At 39.7% G+C, this 18,886-nt stretch overlaps 1 protein-coding gene across 3 annotated transcripts in view; it reads left to right on the top strand.

The window, feature by feature from the left end:
- The window catches only part of KCNT2 (potassium sodium-activated channel subfamily T member 2), a 276,721-nt gene extending 260,544 nt beyond the window's left edge, over window positions 1–16,177 (top strand). For 2 of the 3 annotated variants that reach the window (XM_063117311.1, XM_063117301.1), the window contains 4 exons: window positions 1,230–1,358; window positions 11,679–11,979; window positions 13,927–14,011; window positions 16,066–16,177. In XM_063117311.1, coding sequence (XP_062973381.1) covers window positions 1,230–1,358; window positions 11,679–11,979; window positions 13,927–14,011; window positions 16,066–16,177 — 627 coding nt within the window. Of the gene's footprint in view, window positions 1–1,229; window positions 1,359–9,272; window positions 9,294–11,678; window positions 11,980–13,926; window positions 14,012–16,065 lie in introns of all 3 variants that reach the window. The other variant, XM_063117320.1, reaches the window with a different exon arrangement.
- Window positions 16,178–18,886: the final 2,709 nt, after the last annotated feature.

Below are 18,886 nucleotides of genomic sequence, written 5' to 3'. Positions count from 1 at the left end.
GGTGTTGTCTTTGTATGCTGTCTGCTTTTATGTTTTTAAATTTGGAATATCAATTTTTTAATGTTTAATGTTTTAATCTTTCGTAAACCTCCCAGAGAGCTTTGGCTATGGTGTTGTATAAAAATGTAAACTACTACTACTACTACTACTACTACTACTACTACTACTACTTAGAAGCCTTGTTCTTTTGATTACAAGTGAAGCTATGGGCAACCTTTTTAATACACCTTAATTAAAATTTGGGAGTGATGCTAGGAAGTACATATAATTTATTTTGGGTTATATCTGACTCACGGACTTCCAGTTGTCTATTCCTGTCCAAGGCACTGAACTCGATGGCTTATAGGAACTTAATCTCCACATGCCCAAGTCTAGAGCCAACACTATACCAACTACATATAGTAGATTTGGTTTAAGAAAGTCTTGTATGAGAATGAATCAAGTACAGACTAAAATGAGAGAGTATACAAATAAAGTAAAGCTGTCTAAAAGTCACATTGAGATTGGGATTATTTGAAGTAAAATGTTATCTGTTCAGAATTTGTTCATTCTTTTCTGCCTTGTGCTACTTGAGGTGTCACACCGTTAAAAATAAATAAATCCCCCATCGTTTCATTCATGATATTTCAACCCACCTAAGAGTCTTCGTATTGCCGTTATTTCTAGCATAACCCCTGTGATTTTCACACCTTGAAAAGCAAGAACCCTCCCCAAGTCTATAGTTAATTTGAATTTGCCCATGTTGTGCAGAAAGAGCATCACTGTCTAGCATCTAAGAAATTATATTTGGAAGTGTGAAATGACAGCATTTGAAAAGTTTCTATTCCCATAGAAAGCACTAAATGCATGACAATTAGTGCTTAGCTGTGGTACTTATATCTTCCAGACCGCCATGTTTCAGGCTAAGAGAAACCAAATTGACTGTCCTACCTAATAAATACCTTTGCATATTCCGAGAAATTCTTCTGTTTTTCCATCTCTCTGTGACATATTTTCAATCCTTGCAGCCCTTTTGCTTTCATTTGAAATCTGTACTTGCATGTTATGCACTCATTATTATGAAACACAATCTTTTATAGTCAGTGAAGACTAAGCAATATATCTGGTAAGATTTTTAAGAGGACAGTGATCAGTCTGTTGCATTTGTAGTAATTTTGGTCATTTGATTTGAGTAAATAAAATTAAGCACACAATTAGAGCTCTTTTAATTGCTGTTGTTGTTGGCTTAGATGAAAATCACAGAAGATGATTTGTGGATCAGAACATACGCCAGGCTTTATCAGAAGCTTTGTTCTTCTACAGGAGATATTCCTATTGGAATCTATAGAACCGAATCACAGAAACTTGCCACATCTGAGGTTTGGATGGTTTAATATTCACACCCCTTTTTACAAGGAATATTGGCCATGTAATGTTTTTAATGAACTGTTTGGCTCACCTTTCTCTCATGTCTTCTTCACACATTAGTCTGGAGCTGTGTTTATAACCTCCATCATGGTGTTTTCTTTCTCTAAACATAAACTATGAATGGGAGTTATATGTCTTTAATCAAAATGCTTCATAGAGGCGCAATTAGTTGCAGACCTTGACACCTATCCACTACGTGTTTAGAGGTCTAATCCTTTCTCCTACACTATTCATATTAGTAATTTACAAATTGTTGCGCTGAGCAAGAGAACTGTTAGAGTAGTGTGAGACATAAGCGAGTTACATAAATAACAGCTCCTGTGAACCCAAATGTATCCATTCATAGAGAAAGGTGGCCTGCTGCGTCTCTGCATGATTCACTGCTCTGCTTTGCTACATTCCAATCAGACTCTGCTGAGAGAGAGCAATTCAGCCCTGATTCTGCATTTGGTATGATTGGATTGACATTCAATCACTCCCCAAAGAGAAAGGCACCCAAATTTCCACAGGGGAAGCTAATTTATATCTCTGTATGAGTTGTTGCTCAGGTCTCGCTTCTTTCCAATTAGGAACCACACCGCAGGCAGTGAGTCATGCAGGAACATGAGGGAATGGGTTCCACCAAAGATTAATTGGAAAGAAGCTAGATCTCACATTCCACACCCTCTAAATATAAACCTTTAAAGTGACAGAGCAAAATGTCTGTCACATTTTTTATTCAGGGTAAAATGTACCACAGCTATCAGAAGTCTGGAACTCTATAGAGATCCCATACTGTATATGTATTCATCTGGCATACATTTATTTATTTGTTTAAATAATGTTTATCCCCATTCTTCAGCTGAAAAGATTTCCAGAGTTGCTCATGTAAGAATACTAACAAATAGAGACCGCCCCTGCCCTCGGGATTACCCTCTAAAGAACATGACAAAATGGGGGAAAGGGATGAGGAAGGAAGAGGAAGATGTCAGTTCTTAAGGTTAAGAAAAAATCTTATAGGGAGCGGCATAGATGGAAATAGTTCAGGAAGAGGAGCTGCAGCAGAGGGACCAATAAGAAGCAGGGCTCCTCCATTTCCCCTTCTGAGAGATCAGCTCCTTTTGCTCCTCCTCCCCATCAACCTGTTTCATTCTAAGTTTTTTAATGGTCATTATAAAGTGTTTTTTTTTAAGTGTAATTTAAATCATTAGTGCTGTGTTTTCTTGTTTTAATTTTTCCTCATCCTTCTTCCTCCCTTTTTATTTTGGGTCTTTTAGATCATAAGATGGTTTTGTTCATTACTGATCAGCTTCAGGGGTAGGATAAAAATTCTTCCAGGGTCAATTTCTTTGGGGAGAAAACACTGAGGTGTTGTAGTGTCTTTGGAGATAGATAGATAGATAGATACACACACACACACACACACACAGAAAGAGAGAGAGAGAGAGAGAGAGAGAGAGAATGAATAATTCTGACATATAAGAGTGGACGCACACTCACTCAGCATGCAATTAGCACCAACTCCTATTTATGTATGCTGTTATCATAAAATTCCCGGATGTTATTCCACATTGCCCTCATTTGAATAAGGCATCATGGCATGAATAATGGGCAATCACAGGCATGTAAGGAAATCAGGCAAACTACATTTGACAGTATTGAAATTCTGTTCATTGCTACACGCGTACATCTAAAAGCAAAGCCCTGCAGAAATACACAACAGTAAAGTTATGACAGGAATCTAAAATGGAGAGGAATGCGCATCCCACCACAGAGCGTGCTCTGGATAATCACTCAGGAGATGATGCCGGGGGTGGGTGTGGGGGAGTTGGTTGACTAGCAAATATTAAACACCGGGGCCTGTCTGAATTGCAATGATGTATGTTTGGGCTGACTTATGTTTTACACAGAATTACTTTGAATGTGTAAACATCTATAAATGTATACAAATAATGCACGTAGAAGAATTCCCTCAAATGATGCACTGCATTCAAGCAATGTTTCACTTGTGTACATTTTTCAAAATAAAGGTATTTTATATTCTCACATTATATTGTGGGCAAAGGAAGCTCTTGGATACACAGAACATCTGCATGGGGTTTGGGAATAACTGTGTTATACTTGTGGAAAGCAAATAAGATTGCCACATAAATTATTAACCAGGATAAAACGCCACATAAAATCTGAAGGAGTGGTGGGAAGGAGCTTCAGAGCAGCTGTTCCAGGGTCAATTTCTTTGGGGAGAAAACACTGAGGTGTCGTAGTGTCTTTGGAAATATATTTGCAGCTTCAAAAGGGATGGTTGGGAATTAACAGGTCAATACATACACTGTTATTCCCAAATATAGGTACATAAGCCACCCAACTCAGAACTCCTCAGGTTTCATTTATGAGTGTCTGCTTTCAACCCCCAAGAAAACTACTTAAAACAGACACAGAGATTCCAGGAAATATGGTACATTCCATGTGACTGGCAAAGTTTGGAGGCTTCTGTTCATCACCAAAATTTCATTAATTTGCATTTTTTAATTAATTAGTGTGTGATACCTTGAACATCTCAGTGAAAAGCTGACATCACATGACACAATAAAATGCTCTGAAGCACTTTTCCCCCCTGCAGTCAATGATGTAAGTTCAACCGTATCACACACTGACTTGCCTTCCAGAGCGTTTGCTATCCTCATAATTATTTTTCCCCATTAGTCAAGATTCTTAGAAACAATCAAGTGTCTGGTGGAATAAGTGCCATCTCTGAAGTGGGGTGGGTGGGTGGTGGGGAATATTAGACCAAATGTGAGTAATCAGGCTTTGTTCTTGCCATTGTATCATTACGAGTGTTGGTTTTGCGTATTTAATTTGTCTGTGACAAGTTTAAAACACTTTCCTTTGAACCAGTCACCTGAATCAGAGTAACTGTTATAATGTATATATGAAAATATCATTGAACTCAAAATAGGGGGGAGAGAGAGAGAGAGAGAAGGTTGGATCCACATTACCCAAAATTCTGTTACATTATTCAGGCACTGAATGTATCTGGGGTCAACTTCCAACCTGATATTACTCTTGTGTTTCCATGAGTACTGCCCCTACCTCAGTGTAGAAAGTAGGTAACGTTTATTTGAAACCAAAATTTCCCTAACCACCCGATTCATCCCTCAAAAGAACAAGCATTTTAACAGTACACAGTACATCTCAGTTTCTTCATTTCCTTCTCCATGTAGGAATAGAGGGACGCGCATGCATGTGATACTAATATTTGGTTGATAGTTCTTCCTAGAATTGCCTGAGAAGGCCCTTAATAATATGCAAACAATACTAAGCTGCTAAGAGCAATGATGAACTTGCCTTTATTAAGAGATATCTATGGACAGAGCTACACATTATCAGAAGGGTGAGCCCACACACAAGCGCACAAAAGCCTGATGTTGCATTTTCTGCTCCATAATGTCAACTTATCCTATGTCCTGATGTCATAACACTCCACATTTTTCCACCAGTGGAAGCCAATGTGGGAGAAGGGCAACACACAATATAATGATGTTGGAACATCAAATTCAACTTCACTTACACAATTAGGACAAGGAATTCACTTCTTAATTAAAATCAAGTACACTTACACACATTAGGAAGGAGGTCATTTTCAGTGTATTTCTTCTCTTATACAGCTAGGATTAATTCAATTCCTAGCTGCTGTCACATAGAGTATTAGCCATATCAGTTACTACAATATTCTAAACCTGATAAACCAACACATTCCCATTATCAGTTTACCCACAGATGTCCAATGTTGGTCCCTTCTAATAATAATAATAATAATAATAATAATAATAATAATAATAATAATAATAATATATTTATTTGTTACCCGCCTCTCCCTCTGGATTGAGGCGGGGTACAACACAAATAAAAACACCACAAAATACATACAACTAATTAAAACGTTTAAAACCAGCGCATCATTAAAACAGTACACCATTAAAAAAGGCATCTTTAAATTCAACTGGGTAGGCCTGCCAGAAGAGATCACTCTTTATGGCTTTCTTAAATTCTGGAAGACTCTTAAGTTGACGAATCTCTCCCAGCAGGCCATTCCACAAACTGGGAGTGGCAGAAGAAAAGGTCCTCTGGGTAATAGTTGTCAGCCTTGTTTTTGTTGGCTGGAGTTAATTCTTCCCAGAGGACCTGAGTGTGCAGGGCGGATTGTATGGGAGAAGGCAATCCTGCAGGTAGCCTGGACCCAAACCATGTATAGGGCTTTAAAGGTGATAACCAACACTTTATACTTCACCAGTAAACTAATTGTAGCCAGTGAAGAGATTTTAAGACTGGTGTGATGTGGTCACCCCTAGGTGTACTGGTGACCAACCTGGCTGCCATGTTTTGAACTAGTTGAAGTTTCTGGACTAGGCACAAAGGTAGCCTTATGTAGAGTGCATTGCAGGGAAGCATAGTTCATTATGTGTTCTGTTTCCATGCAAGCAGTCTGTCCCAGCTGTCTCCAGGTACTTGTTTTCATGGACAAAAGCAAAGTATGCAGTAGGCAATATTGGATTTCGCCAGCCGCAATTCCCATGATCTCAGCAATAATTCCAGCTGTTGTAATCATGGGAATTATTACAGGTGTCCATTTGTGCATGAAAGTCATCCTATGCAGGTTTTCAACCTCATGTGAGAGCTAAAAGTGGGGAGAAAGATGGGGGCTTGTAAACAAGCATCCCCCCTCATCCCTGTTCCTTCCATCCTCAACTTTTCTGCATTGAACAAGGAAGTCTTGTAAGGGGTGCTGTTGTTATTCTACTCACATTCCCTTGAACATGAGTAGAAGCATACTTCAGACCGCTCCTGGAACAGCTGGGGTCTGAGTGGGCAGGAACAAAGGTTTGTGTGTGTGTGTGAGCAAGAAGGAGGAGGAGTATGCCGGAGAAGAATGTCCTCTTCCCGTTTTTACCTCTCATGTGAGCAAGTTGAATGCCTAAATAGGGTACTGTGTGTGTGCCAAAATAGGTCGGAACCCTTCCTGTGGAAAACACTATAAAACCAGCCCTTGGACTTCCAAAAAATTAGGTTGATTGCAGGAATTAAGCCTTCCACCTTCTTTCATTCTAGTGACATGTACAACCCAATTTAGTTAAATCCCTTAGATATTCCTGCCCGAACGATAGCCTTGCCTTGAATTTAGTCATAGGCAAAATAATAATAATAATTAGCAGCCCCTTCTATTAAATTTGTAAACCAGCAGCAAACAATTATGAGGATTTTTTTTCATCTTATACCAATATATAACTTTGAAGTGTGTGTTTTGAGCCAAAGGAATAATTTCTGTTGGGTTCATAAGGTAAAATCCAATGTAAATCCTACTTAGAGTAGACCCATTGAAATGGATGCAACAAGTTGTCATGATTTTTCTCAGTCCAGCATTAGCTTAACCACCTCAACTATGATGCCTGTTGTTTAACATAAATGTGCTGTTTATGTGTGAAATAGTCCTTATTTTTCTGGTTTGCCATCTTATCATATAGCTTGGTTGCAAATGCTTTATAGCATTGAATATAACAGTGTGAGATATGAAAACATGGTATAAGCTCATTTAGAGAGCTTTGGCTATTGGGCGGTATAAAAATGTAATAAAATAAATAAATAAATAATTTAGTCAATATCAACAGTTATTCTTATATCACAATAAAGCTTGATTGTCACAGCATTTCATTGAGGAATATTTTTTTCTCAAATGCTTATGAAAGTCTAAGCCATTCTATTTTTCAGCAGCCAATAATAAAAAAAAGACCATTACTAATGCACAAGAAACAGGCTATAAAGTGGAGGTATCTCTCCTTAATCAATCTTTGTTAAAGAATTAAGTATCCCTGCAATTCATTTCTGACTTTGTTGCAATTTAATGTAAAATAAACTAGCACAAATTCTTCTATATGTAATTGGCATCAAAGTTTATTTGCCGAAAATATGACACTTTGGTTTATTACATTCTTACTGATGTGTGCATTAAATCCTTATGGCAATTGGAGCTGTGGTTACGTTTCCATATCATTAGCATCTCCCTTAATAATCCACAATTTCTCATGTTGAGAATTCAGAAACATAAGATGTCAATTGTGGAGAGGAAGTTTTTTTTTTAGTTTGTCTTTATTTTAAAGGGAGTGAACTCAATCCTCTTTCAACCCACAGGACTGACTAATCAAATTACAGACCACAAACACCACATAGTGTGTTTGATATTGGGTAGGGTGACCAACTGTCAGGATTTCCCCGGATTTGTCCTGGTTTTTGTTCTTTCCATGGTGTCAGGGGGGATTTTCTATAATTTTCAATAATGTCCTGGAATGACACACCTTCCCCTTTAAGGCTGCCATTAGCATGGCAGGAGGGAATGACATGCTTTCTTGAGGTACATCATTCCCCCCCACCCCGAGCTCCAATTGAGGTCTTAAAGGGGAAAGTGGGTCATTCGTGGACATTATAGAAAAGGCCCCAATTGGAGTGGATGGTGGTGGTGCAGAATGAAATCCTTTCCCCTCCTCTACTCCAATCGGGTTCTTTAAGGTGGAGGGGGAATAACGTACTTTCTGCAGGACTCAGAAAGCTGCTTCCCCACACACACACTAGGTGTCCTCTTTTTCGGTTTCCCAAATATGGTCACCCTAATATTGGGTTGCTTGGACTAGGGATATTGAGAGACTTTGACTGGATGAAGCTCAAAATGTGAACTTCTTCCCATTCTAAATATTTGGCCTCATTTGCCTCAGGCCCATCTCCTTCCAAGCTGGCCTGATTCAAACTGAGATTGTAGCCTGCCTCCATGGCTTGCCTGGCCTTCTTAAGCATCCCTTCCCTCTTCTTGAAGCCAAACAAAGCACTTTACCTTGAGGAACAAACAATAGAGGCCTCATTTCAACACAGAGCCTTTCTTTAGTTCTAAATGATGCACGGAGCATCATTATTCTGGCAGGAATCATGAGGTGTGTACTTTGGAAACCACAATGCCCATTATCCTTCAACTTGGGTTCAGTGCAGGGCCTCTCCTGGATCGAAGTGAGCCCCCCTTGTTTGTTACTCCTTTCCCCAAGGTAAAATAAAGGAAGCAAATAGCAAAGTGAGGACTGGCAGTTAAAAAACAACTGGGCTTCTCATGTGTCCATACTGAGCACTCAAAAAACCAGAACAAAATGAACACCTTGACTTTTATTTAGCGTTCATTTGAAAAACCAAATTGATTTTGACGGTGAGCTAGTGGGGTCTCACATATCCTTGGTTTGGGCTGGTCCAAGGTGAACTGTACTGGCAGCACCATCATTATTTTGTTTGCTGCCTAATTTTTCTTTAAATGGTGTTGGGGTAGGAAGAGAGAGAGAGAGAGAGGGAGGAAGAGGAAAAGGAGTGAGAAAGAGACAGAGAAAAACAGGATGGAGAGAGAGAAGCATACGTACTGTAAAAACATTAAAAGTGGGTGTCATGTTGCAGGTTAAGATTAAAGGTGAGTCCCAGCACTAAAACAGAAGGCTTTCAATATATATCACTGAATTATTGCATGGTACTCAATGTAAAATTTCTCTTCATGATTTCAAAAAATGAATATCATTCATGCACATACACACACCTGTTAGTTATTTAATGGTATTGGCTGATCAAAGGCCATTTTTACGACATGGGAAATGATGGCTTGTGTCAGTACCCCATCATTCAAATGTTCAAATGGTTGTTAATTAAAAGTGTGAGTATATTTCACACTAAACAAGCTTCTGACTGTGTGCATTTACTTGTACATCCCCAATGTTGTGATCACTGTAATTGTGTGTTCCTTGTTTGGGCACGGTTGTTTGAATGGTGTGTTTTGTTTTCTTTCCTCCTCCTGACTTCCTACTTTGTGTCAGTCTCGAGAAATGGCTTCACAAGTAAGTATTTGCCTTGGGTTTCCATTTGCGAGTGTTGGCCCGAACGAGTGAAATCCCTGAGCTGTTATTCAATAATGAGGCAAACAATAGAAAAGGATGGCTACTTAATAGCCCTGGGCATGAGTTAATAATAGAGCAGTCTAGTAATTGCGTAGTCGTGAGTGTGCATAAGACAGAACATAGCAAATCTGCAAAAAGAAACATTCTAGTAGCTTCATAGAATTGCAGTGTTTTGTATTCTGTGTGCACACACACACCACTTCTGAAAAACTATGTTGTATTCTAACATCACCAAGAAACAGAAGACAGGATGAAGAGATACCAGTAGCATCTAGTTTGGTTCTCATTGCCTTTTAGATGCAATCTGGGGTGGGGGTGGGGAGAGACTTGCTTCTAACCACAGATATTGGCATCGCCATAAGTTGTGACAAGTTTGAACTTCCCAATCCAAGTGTGTCCTTGAGTTACATATTTTTACCTTATCCTATATAACATCACACCTATTTGGGAAGGAGGTTAGAAAGCATAGGAATTTGTTAAAATCTCCCTCCTCGGTGCCCCTCAGCCTCCCACTGAGACCGGGAATTCCAATAGTATTCACCCCATCAATGAAAACAACATGCAAATGCCTATTGTGAGAGTGCAGAACCTCTGGCCTGTGAGATACCCAAACTCAGCCTATGCCGCCTCTTGGGGTTCCTCCAAGGGGTGGAGCTTAACCTCCAAGCCCTGCCCCCTTGAGGAATACCCTTGGAAAGCATCTCCATTGTTATCTCCAATTTGAGATTGGAGAAAGCAACAGGGATACTGCACAGCCTGAGCCTGAGCAGCCCATGTTGGGCAGAGTGGCCACTATTCCCTGTGCAGGCCAGTCTCAATGCCCCTCATCCCTGCTACTCTCCAATCTGATGCCAGGTGGCCTGGGTGGTGGGACTTGCTCACACAGGCAGGGGAGGGGAAGTAAATACTCTTCCCTGTGCACGGTTGATTCACAGCCCCGACTGCCCTGATATCAAACTGGAGGAAGCAGAGGGAATGAGAGGTGGTGGGACTCATCTGCTTGTTGAGGGGGCACTCTTCCCCATGTGGGCAAATCCCAATGCCCACTGCTACTCCAATCTCAGATAGTTCTCAGTTCTGTGCCTCTTTCCAGCACAATTTAAAAAGAGAGAAGGGGGCATTGCCACACTCCTGATGTGATGTCAAGGGGCAGGATCAAACCCCTGATGTCATTGGGCCTGCAGGGTGTGGTATGGTGGGCAATTCTTCTCCCCCTCCCCACACACATTTTCAGTTCTATAGCCCTAGCCTATTGCCCATCACTAGTATTATATATGAATATGTCACAGTGAACGTGTAAAACTAGTATATATTTGGTTGCTGTTAGACAGCATGGTGGCTTCTAGCCATGTCCTATGTTTAGCCATTCTGAGCCTTGGGTGAAAATGCAGCCATGAGCCTATGGAGTCTGTGTTGGCCTTCTGTTTCTTACTGTAGTATAGTTTTAGTGTCACAGTAGCATTAGGTTGTTGTTCTCTTCCTTTTGGTCATGTGCTTTTTAGGTAAGACCACATGACCCAGCCCCAACTTAAATCTAGATCTGTTCCCTAAACAGGTTCAAGAACCTGGATGTTCTCCAGTTGCTGAGCGCTTCCAACACTTAGGTCATTCTTTTGCTTCGACTGCTAATTCTCAAACACTGGTGTTGTTAACATAAATAGGAAGTATCCAATTGTGTCATTCTATTAATGTAAATGCTGCTGAACTGGCAGAAATTATGCGCAAGGAGAGACTCCAGCTAAAGAAGTTGCACAACCTCTTTCATGAGTGGGCCATGTGCTCCAATAGCACAAGTAAAAGACTGAGTGGAGCTCTGCTAGTGGTATTTGAATGTGCACAATGAGTCGGATTCACACACACACACACACACACACACCTAGGCACAATATCTGTGGTGGGGAAAGTACAAGTGAGGTGGTATCATGGATGTATATAACCAAATTAATAATTATGCAAATGTATTTAAATGGTTATGTAAACCTTATGTGATTTAGTTATCTTATATTCTTCCCAACATTTTCTTTTGGAAAATACTCTTTCACTAGTACCATCCATTTTGCACAATATGTTTTTAAGTGATTCTGTACCACTAAAGTAAATACAATCTACAGTGGTCTAATAGCATTTTCTCCCCAGGAAATGCCTAGCTTTTGTTTGGTTCATACTATGGGTGCTGTATTGGCTGTACCAAGTAGCATAATTGGGTGGAGGTGTGTTTGGGGGGGGGGGAATAAGACAAAGTCTCTGAGTTAAGATGATTTATTTAGGTGAAGGAAAAAGCTTTTCCCAAAGGATTTAATTTCTGCAATGGCTTTCTCTTTAAAGTCTCAAATTTCTATCAGCGTGGAAGAATGGGAGGACACCAAGGATAATAAAGAACAATTTAACTACCGTAACAATCATCGTAACTCAACATCCAGTGATCAGTCAGATCATCCTTTGTTACGACGAAAAAGTATGCAGTGGGCACGGCGGCTGAGCCGAAAAGTTCCAAAGCACTCAGCAAAAACAGCAGAGAAAATAAGTCAGCAGAGAATGAATCTTTATAGAAGGTCAGAAAGACAGGAACTTGCTGAACTGGTGAAAAACAGAATGAAACACTTGGGACTTTCCACAGCAGGCTATGGTAGGACATTGTTCTGTAAAGATATTATATTTTGTGAAGTAGAGTTTGGCCTAGGGCCTGATCTACACCAAGCAGGATATGACATTATGAAAACAGTTTGAAAACGGTATACGGAGCGTGTCCTGGGCCCCAACAGTTGTCACTACTGTTATAAACCGTTTTAAACCAGTAGTGTAGATCCTGCCCTAGAGTGGTCAAAGTTCCTTGAAAACTCCTCTTTTGGGTTTGTAACTTAAACAACAGGAAGCAGAGGACAATGAACAGTTGTCACAATGTAGGGATCTAAGGGGCGCTTGCTGCATCTTTCAAGGTGCAGAAGTGCCTTCACAGTTATGTCATAGCTACTTTGCAAGAAACCATAATACAAGTTTATTAACTATTAATAGTTGAGAGTGGTTTCTGAGCAGTAATGAATCTCCACTAAGAAGACTTTATTGGGAAATTGCTTTATTAGAGTGTTCATAGGCAGCGAAAGAAAATAGTGTTTTGATGAAAGAGATTTAATTTTAATAATAATAATAATAATAATAATAATAATAATAATAATAATAATAATTCTTACCCACCTCTCCATTCTGATTGAGGCGGGGAACAACAATAAATGATAAAATACATAAAACTGAATTAAAACATAATATACATTGTTAAAAACATCCTAAAAAACATCCTAAAAACATTCTAAAAACATCTTAAAATTCCACTGGATAGGCCTGCTGGAAGAGTTCAGTCTTTATAGCTTTCTTGAATGCTAGTAGACTGTTAAGTTGACGAGACTCCTCTGGCAGGCCATTCCACAGTCTGGGAGCAGCGGAAGAGAAGGTCCTCTGGGTAACAGTTGTCAATCTAGTTTTTACTAGCTGAAGTGGATTCTTCCCAGAGGACCTGAGTGTGCGGGGTGGATTGTACGGGAGAAGGCAATCCCGCAGGTAGCCTGGACCCAAACCATGTAGGGCTTTAAAGGTAATAACCAACATTTTATACTTTGCTCGGAAACTAATTGGAAGCCAGTGAAGAGATTTTAAAACTGGGTTGATATGGTCACACCTAGGTGTACCGGTGACCAGCCTGGCTGCCATATTCTGAACTAGTTGAAGTTTCCAGACTAGGCACAAAGGTAGCCCTTTGTAGAGCACATTGCAGAAGTTGAGCCTTGAAGTTACCAGCGCGTGCACTACCAGCTTTAGGTCTTCTAACTCTAGGAAGGGGCGCAGCTGGCGTATCAGCCGAAGCTGATAGTAGGCACTCCTGGCCATCGCATCTATCTGGGCTGTCATTTGGAGCACTCATTTTAGTGAGTGCCAACTATTTCTCTCTCTCCTAAAAACACCTACAGTAAAGCTGTTTTTCTCATGTTCAATCTTTTGCTTAGAGAAGCAATATAAGTAGATTCTAAAGATAGCTCAAGCTTCTCAGGTGTAATGGATCCAGAGGGAGCATGGGACTTTATTTTGGTAATATAAGGAAGGCCTGTCAAATATTTTCAATAATAAAAAAAGATAGTAGTCCTAGAAATAATTGTTTGGCTTCTTTACAGGTGTACTGTTTCCCTTACAAAGACAGCCTTAATGGTGTTTTAACAAGTGTAATAGGACCAAAAACAATTACTTAAAGATAGATTTATCAAAAGGTATCATTCTTTCAATTTGCCTATGAATAATCAAATGAACTAGTCTCCAAACGTTTCAAACCAGGGTTTACCTTTAGGCCCAACCCACAACATGTTATGATGTGGGACCCAATTTTCATTTTTTTAATCATATATTTGTCTTTCTCTTACCTCACCCTGTTCTCTTATTTTTCCATCTCCTTTAAAGAAAAATAAAGTAAATGTATAGTGTTGATTTTAGGTTGATCTACCATAAGTCAGGGCATGTCCAATGTTCAGTGGTTCAATACATCCTTTATTCATTCACTCATTCATTCATTCTCTCTGTCTCTGTCCTGTAGATGAAATGAATGATCATCATAACACTCTTTCTTACATCCTGATCAATCCTTCGCCAGACACACGACTTGAGCTGAATGATGTTGTGTAAGTTAAGACCATGAAAGATAAGATTTGCCAAACTTCTGGTTTGCACTTTTATATAGCAGAGATTGTTAATTTTTAAGACTGAGCTGGAGGTTTTGTTTTGAACATTGTCAGCTTAAAAAGAGAGGATTCAGGAGAGTGAAAGCTTTCATATCACTCAGACCCTTTGTCAGTGCTGCCTGTTGGTGTGGTCCCGGTGGTTTCAGCAATCACACGCACTGCTGCTGGGCAGCATTTCCGTTTTTCCAAGTTTATTACCCACAACCCATTGGATACATGGCATTGTCATAAGCCAAACCACAATGGCCCAGTTCTGAAGACACCTTAAACCATGTCTTTAACCATGGTGGTTAAGCCAGAAAGCTGGGACGTGTTCAGAAGACACCTTAAACCATGGCTTTAACCATGGTGAATAAAGCAAAAGCCTTATTCGCTGCGGTTAAAGCCATGGCTTAAGGTGTCTTCTGAACAGGCCCACTGTCTTGTGAGTAAAATGAAAAGGTACTTCCGGGCAATCTTTTTCAGCATGATCAGTACCAGAAATAAGTAACACTTTGCCCATATTCACTCCTCCTCAAAATTACCAAACTGCCTAACCAACTTTACATTCTGCAAACAGGATGCTGAAGTTGAGGAGGAACATTTTGGTTCACACCTTATGAATTTTCTCTGTTGGTTGCTTCTATTTTTGTCCTCTTCCCCCTGCCTCCTTCAAGAATGATGCTTTCCAAAGAATCCAAATTGTGTTAGCCAGGACATTTCTGGCCTGAGTCATATGTTTATGTAAAACTGCCTGTATGTGGGCAAAATGGGGAAAGTGTGATCATTCATGCTTTTCCTCCATGGCTTCTATTTATTTATTATATTTCCATACTGCCCAAGAGCTGAAGCTCTACATGACTTTATGGGACTCTTTCCATGACACATGCATGGTACATGCAGCCACTATTTTGAATATGCAACCCCTCCTTGAGGGTTGTTGTGCTGTGCAGATCCACTGAGCACAGGTTATGCAATGGTCTTTTTTAGGTTGCTTATCCCTCACATAACCCGTGCTTGCCAGGTTCATATGTCATGACCTGGAGGCTGCAGGCACCATGGCTCATTGTGTTGTCTGAACCCAAACATTGTGTCCTTCCCTCAAACAGGGATAATTAGAAAACTCTTTCCATTCAAATGTCTCCTAAATGCCTGGAGTTCCAAATTACCGGATCTTGTTTGATTTTTATACTTCATTAACACTGTTGCACATACACATTTTGCCACACTTTTCAGCTTGTGTCTTTTTCTTCTTCTGATAGACTCCTAATGTTCATGAACACATATATGTATTCATTAATCATTGCCCAAATAGAATCTCAATGCAATCATATCATTGCATCAAGATTCCTTTTTGTGCAGTGTGTATGCGCTCATGCACATTGGAGGTCTGTACTGGGGCGGTGGTGAGGAGGCAAGAGATGCAAACTGAAAACTATGGCACACTCTGCATGCATCACTCCCAGCATTAATTTGATAAATTCTCCACTATAACCTCGAAGGGTGGCAGAGTAGAATGTGGGATGGAGCCAATCCAAGGAAGAGTTATGTGGTGGAAGGCATATATTCATGTCTTTCTCAAAGAAAGCTTATTGGGAGCCTTCTGAAGGTTGGTGGAGACCTAGGCCGTAGCTAGACCTAAGGTTTATCCCAAGATCATCCCAGGTTCGTCCCTGCCTGAGCACTGTGTAGCACTTAGATGAACAGGTTTGACCCCAGGACAGTCCTGGGATAAACTTTAGGTCTAGCTACGGCCCTAGTTTAAGAGGGCGTTAGGGCTGTGAGTTGGCTTCTATTTGTTGGATCTCTGGCTTCTGTTTAATCGATTTTGCTTTAAAATAGTTTTAAAAATGTTTTATGTTTTATATTGTAGGTGGTATCTGCCACAAGAACCAATTTTTCATTGGTCCAGAGTGAAATCCATTTTAAATATCAGTTGTATGGTTACTGGTTTGGATGCAGAATCAATGTAAATTCATGTGGGGTTTTTTTTCCCCTTGTAATTTTTCTTTTAGATACTTGATCCGCCCAGATCCATTATCATATGTTCCAAACACCACATCTAGCCGGAAAAACAGCTTCTGCAATGCCATTGGGCAAGACACCAGAGAAGAAACACAGCTTTGATGCACCACACAGATCATTGATGAAAAGACTTTTTTTTATACAAATAACTGTTTTGAAATTTAGTGAAAATATTATGCCTGGACCTTTATGAGAACTGGCTGAATGGTCAACTGGTGTTAATGGAACAACTGCTTCACTGAAATTATAGGAATGATTCAGAAAAGCTGTGTAATATTGCAAAAGAGTTATTCTGGTCCTGGAATTAAAATTAACAAAAAATACAATAAAATCCAAGCAAATATGCCATGATGTTGTTCAGTGCAAGGAAGAATCTAGAGAGAGATGTTTAACATCAACTTGTTTTCCTATCCTGATTTCAAACAGTCACTGTGGGGCAGTGACTAATTCTTAAACATAATCCATAGCAGTCGTGATTTTTATATCCCAAGGCCATACATGTCTGATACTTTGCATTTAAGTTGATAGTCGAAGGAAGGTTCATGCAAATCACATTTCTAGTATAGTAAAGCTAGAATTCAAAGAGGATGCTCAGAAAGTTTACTGCTTGCTAAAGCAACTCATGTCAACATTGACCAACGGTAATCTCATCTGTATTTTCATTGAGTCCTTTGGTTCTTTATAGTTTTCCCAACAAATTTTAAATCCTGGTCTTTGAAATCCATGATTTTTTTGGATTTGTAGCCCTCCATATTGAAAAATTCAGGACAGGTATCAGGATCACCAACAGAAAGGCAGCGGATGGATCTCTGTCCTAAAGACTCTTAGTTTGAAGGAGAAAAGAATGGGAACCTTCTCAATATTGTTGCCTAGGTTTGGAAAACAACACGCTGAAACATCACGTTCATAAAAGCCCTGCTTGTCGTCCGATTGGAAGACTTCATAAGATCCAATTAGAAAGTCAAGCCATTTTGAAAAATGATGTGGGTGCCTATGAAGTGCTCATCACAGAGGGAAGCTTAATAAACATAGCTGGATGACCTGGTAGTATCTGATGCTGAAGCTAAGTGGATGGTGACCCGATCAACCCCTGTAAGAACAGAGAATGAGGTGTGTGTGTTTTAAATGGATGGCTGGAAGCATAGCCAGTGGTATGCTCGTGTAACATGTAGATTAAGGTCTACAGGCTTGTAATCCGCTTGCTAAGACTTTTCTTCTGGTCCACATAGCCCTGTGCTTCCACTGTAGGGTGACTTGTCCATGGCTCCAAGTCATTTCTAGAGAAAAGGGGAGAATAGTTTCTCTGGCAGAAATGCCTCAGAGGACCCAAACAACCTACAGATTTTTGGTTGCCTAAACTGTGATGAGAACTCTTGTTTTTTTCTGGGGCACTGCACTGGAGAGATTCAGTCCAATGATTCACCCAGACTTAATCCTACCTAAAGGCAGGCCAACCCCAGGTGGTTATTTTTAATGGTGTCTTTGACTGAGATTTAGTCACAATTGTAGCCTGATTCATGTATCATTTGCTGAAGCCTGGGGGCCGCCAGTTAATAGCTTTAAACAAAGCCATGAGGCATCATGAATGATGTAGTTCTTCTTTACAGAGCTTAGGGAAACAGCATGGGTTTGGAGGACTACACAGAAGCAGCACTCACACTGTAGTGATAATATGAGTCAGACCTCTGCTGGCATCAAAGACTTTGAACTTTTATATAATTTTTACTTAAGTAACAGGAACTAATACTTACTACTGCACACATTAAAAAAACCCCAGTTAAGAACGGACAAATTGAGTAAATTAGGGGCAGTGCTGACTTGTTTGGATTTCTTATTAGCATTATATGTATAGGTTATATTTTCTATATTATTTGAAAGAGCTGCTATAAGTTTGTGTGTACAAATCAATTTATGCCAAAACTGCTCAACAAAACTATCCATGCATGTGACGGTAGCCTACTGCATCTGACAGCATTTTAAATGGTTGTAATATTTGTTGTAAGGAACCAGCTATTGTTCCAGCCATATGCACTAACAATATCTTTATTTCTCTATCTTTCATGTGTCAACTATGTGAATGAATAAAAGCCATTTTCTTATGCAGTCCATTATGTCTACATCTGCAGTGTCACAATAGTAGCAACTTCTGGACAATTCCCCTTGTGTAGCTGTGTTAGCTGAAGTCAAAATTCACTTCCATGCCTACATCTATAAAGGGATTGAAAAGGATACTTAGGCCTCTGCTAGTATTCTTTTTCCAGTGGGGTTTTTCATTTCCTTTTTCTGTTTGAAGAGGTGACCATGGCTAGATATACACTACTACTTTTTACTGGTATTAAGTGCACTGGTGACTGTTGGGGCACATTCTACAATCCATTTGCCTCTTTCATAGTGTTGTTTCCTGCTTTTTGTCCCACATTATCCAAAATACCACAGAAATTCTTTTTTGTGAACTGCCCAGAGAGCTCCGGCTATTGGGCGGTATAGAAATGTAATAAATAAATAAATAAATAATAAAAATATCATTGTATGTCCTATCAATAGAACCAGGGAGAGCGTTCATCTCTCTGATGAATGTAATGTGCCAAGGGTTAAAAGATTACTTCTCTGATAAAGAGAAAAACTTTCAACCAATAGAGCATCGAATGTAACCTATGACTCATTGAGATTGTGCACTTTAACTTGAAAATTAAGTGTAACTTAAAATGCTAATCCAGAACTGACCAATAGAAGGGTTAGAAAGAGACTAACACTCTCTTGTAGTCAGGGCGTGTATATACTGTGAGATTCCTTTGTTCTTGGTGCCTCCAT

The sequence above is a fragment of the Elgaria multicarinata genome, chromosome 1 (genome assembly GCF_023053635.1).
Source record: "Elgaria multicarinata webbii isolate HBS135686 ecotype San Diego chromosome 1, rElgMul1.1.pri, whole genome shotgun sequence".
Taxonomy (NCBI): Eukaryota; Metazoa; Chordata; class Lepidosauria; order Squamata; family Anguidae; genus Elgaria; species Elgaria multicarinata.
Note: the sequence above shows the minus strand (reverse complement) of the source record. Positions and strands in the feature narration are given on the sequence as shown.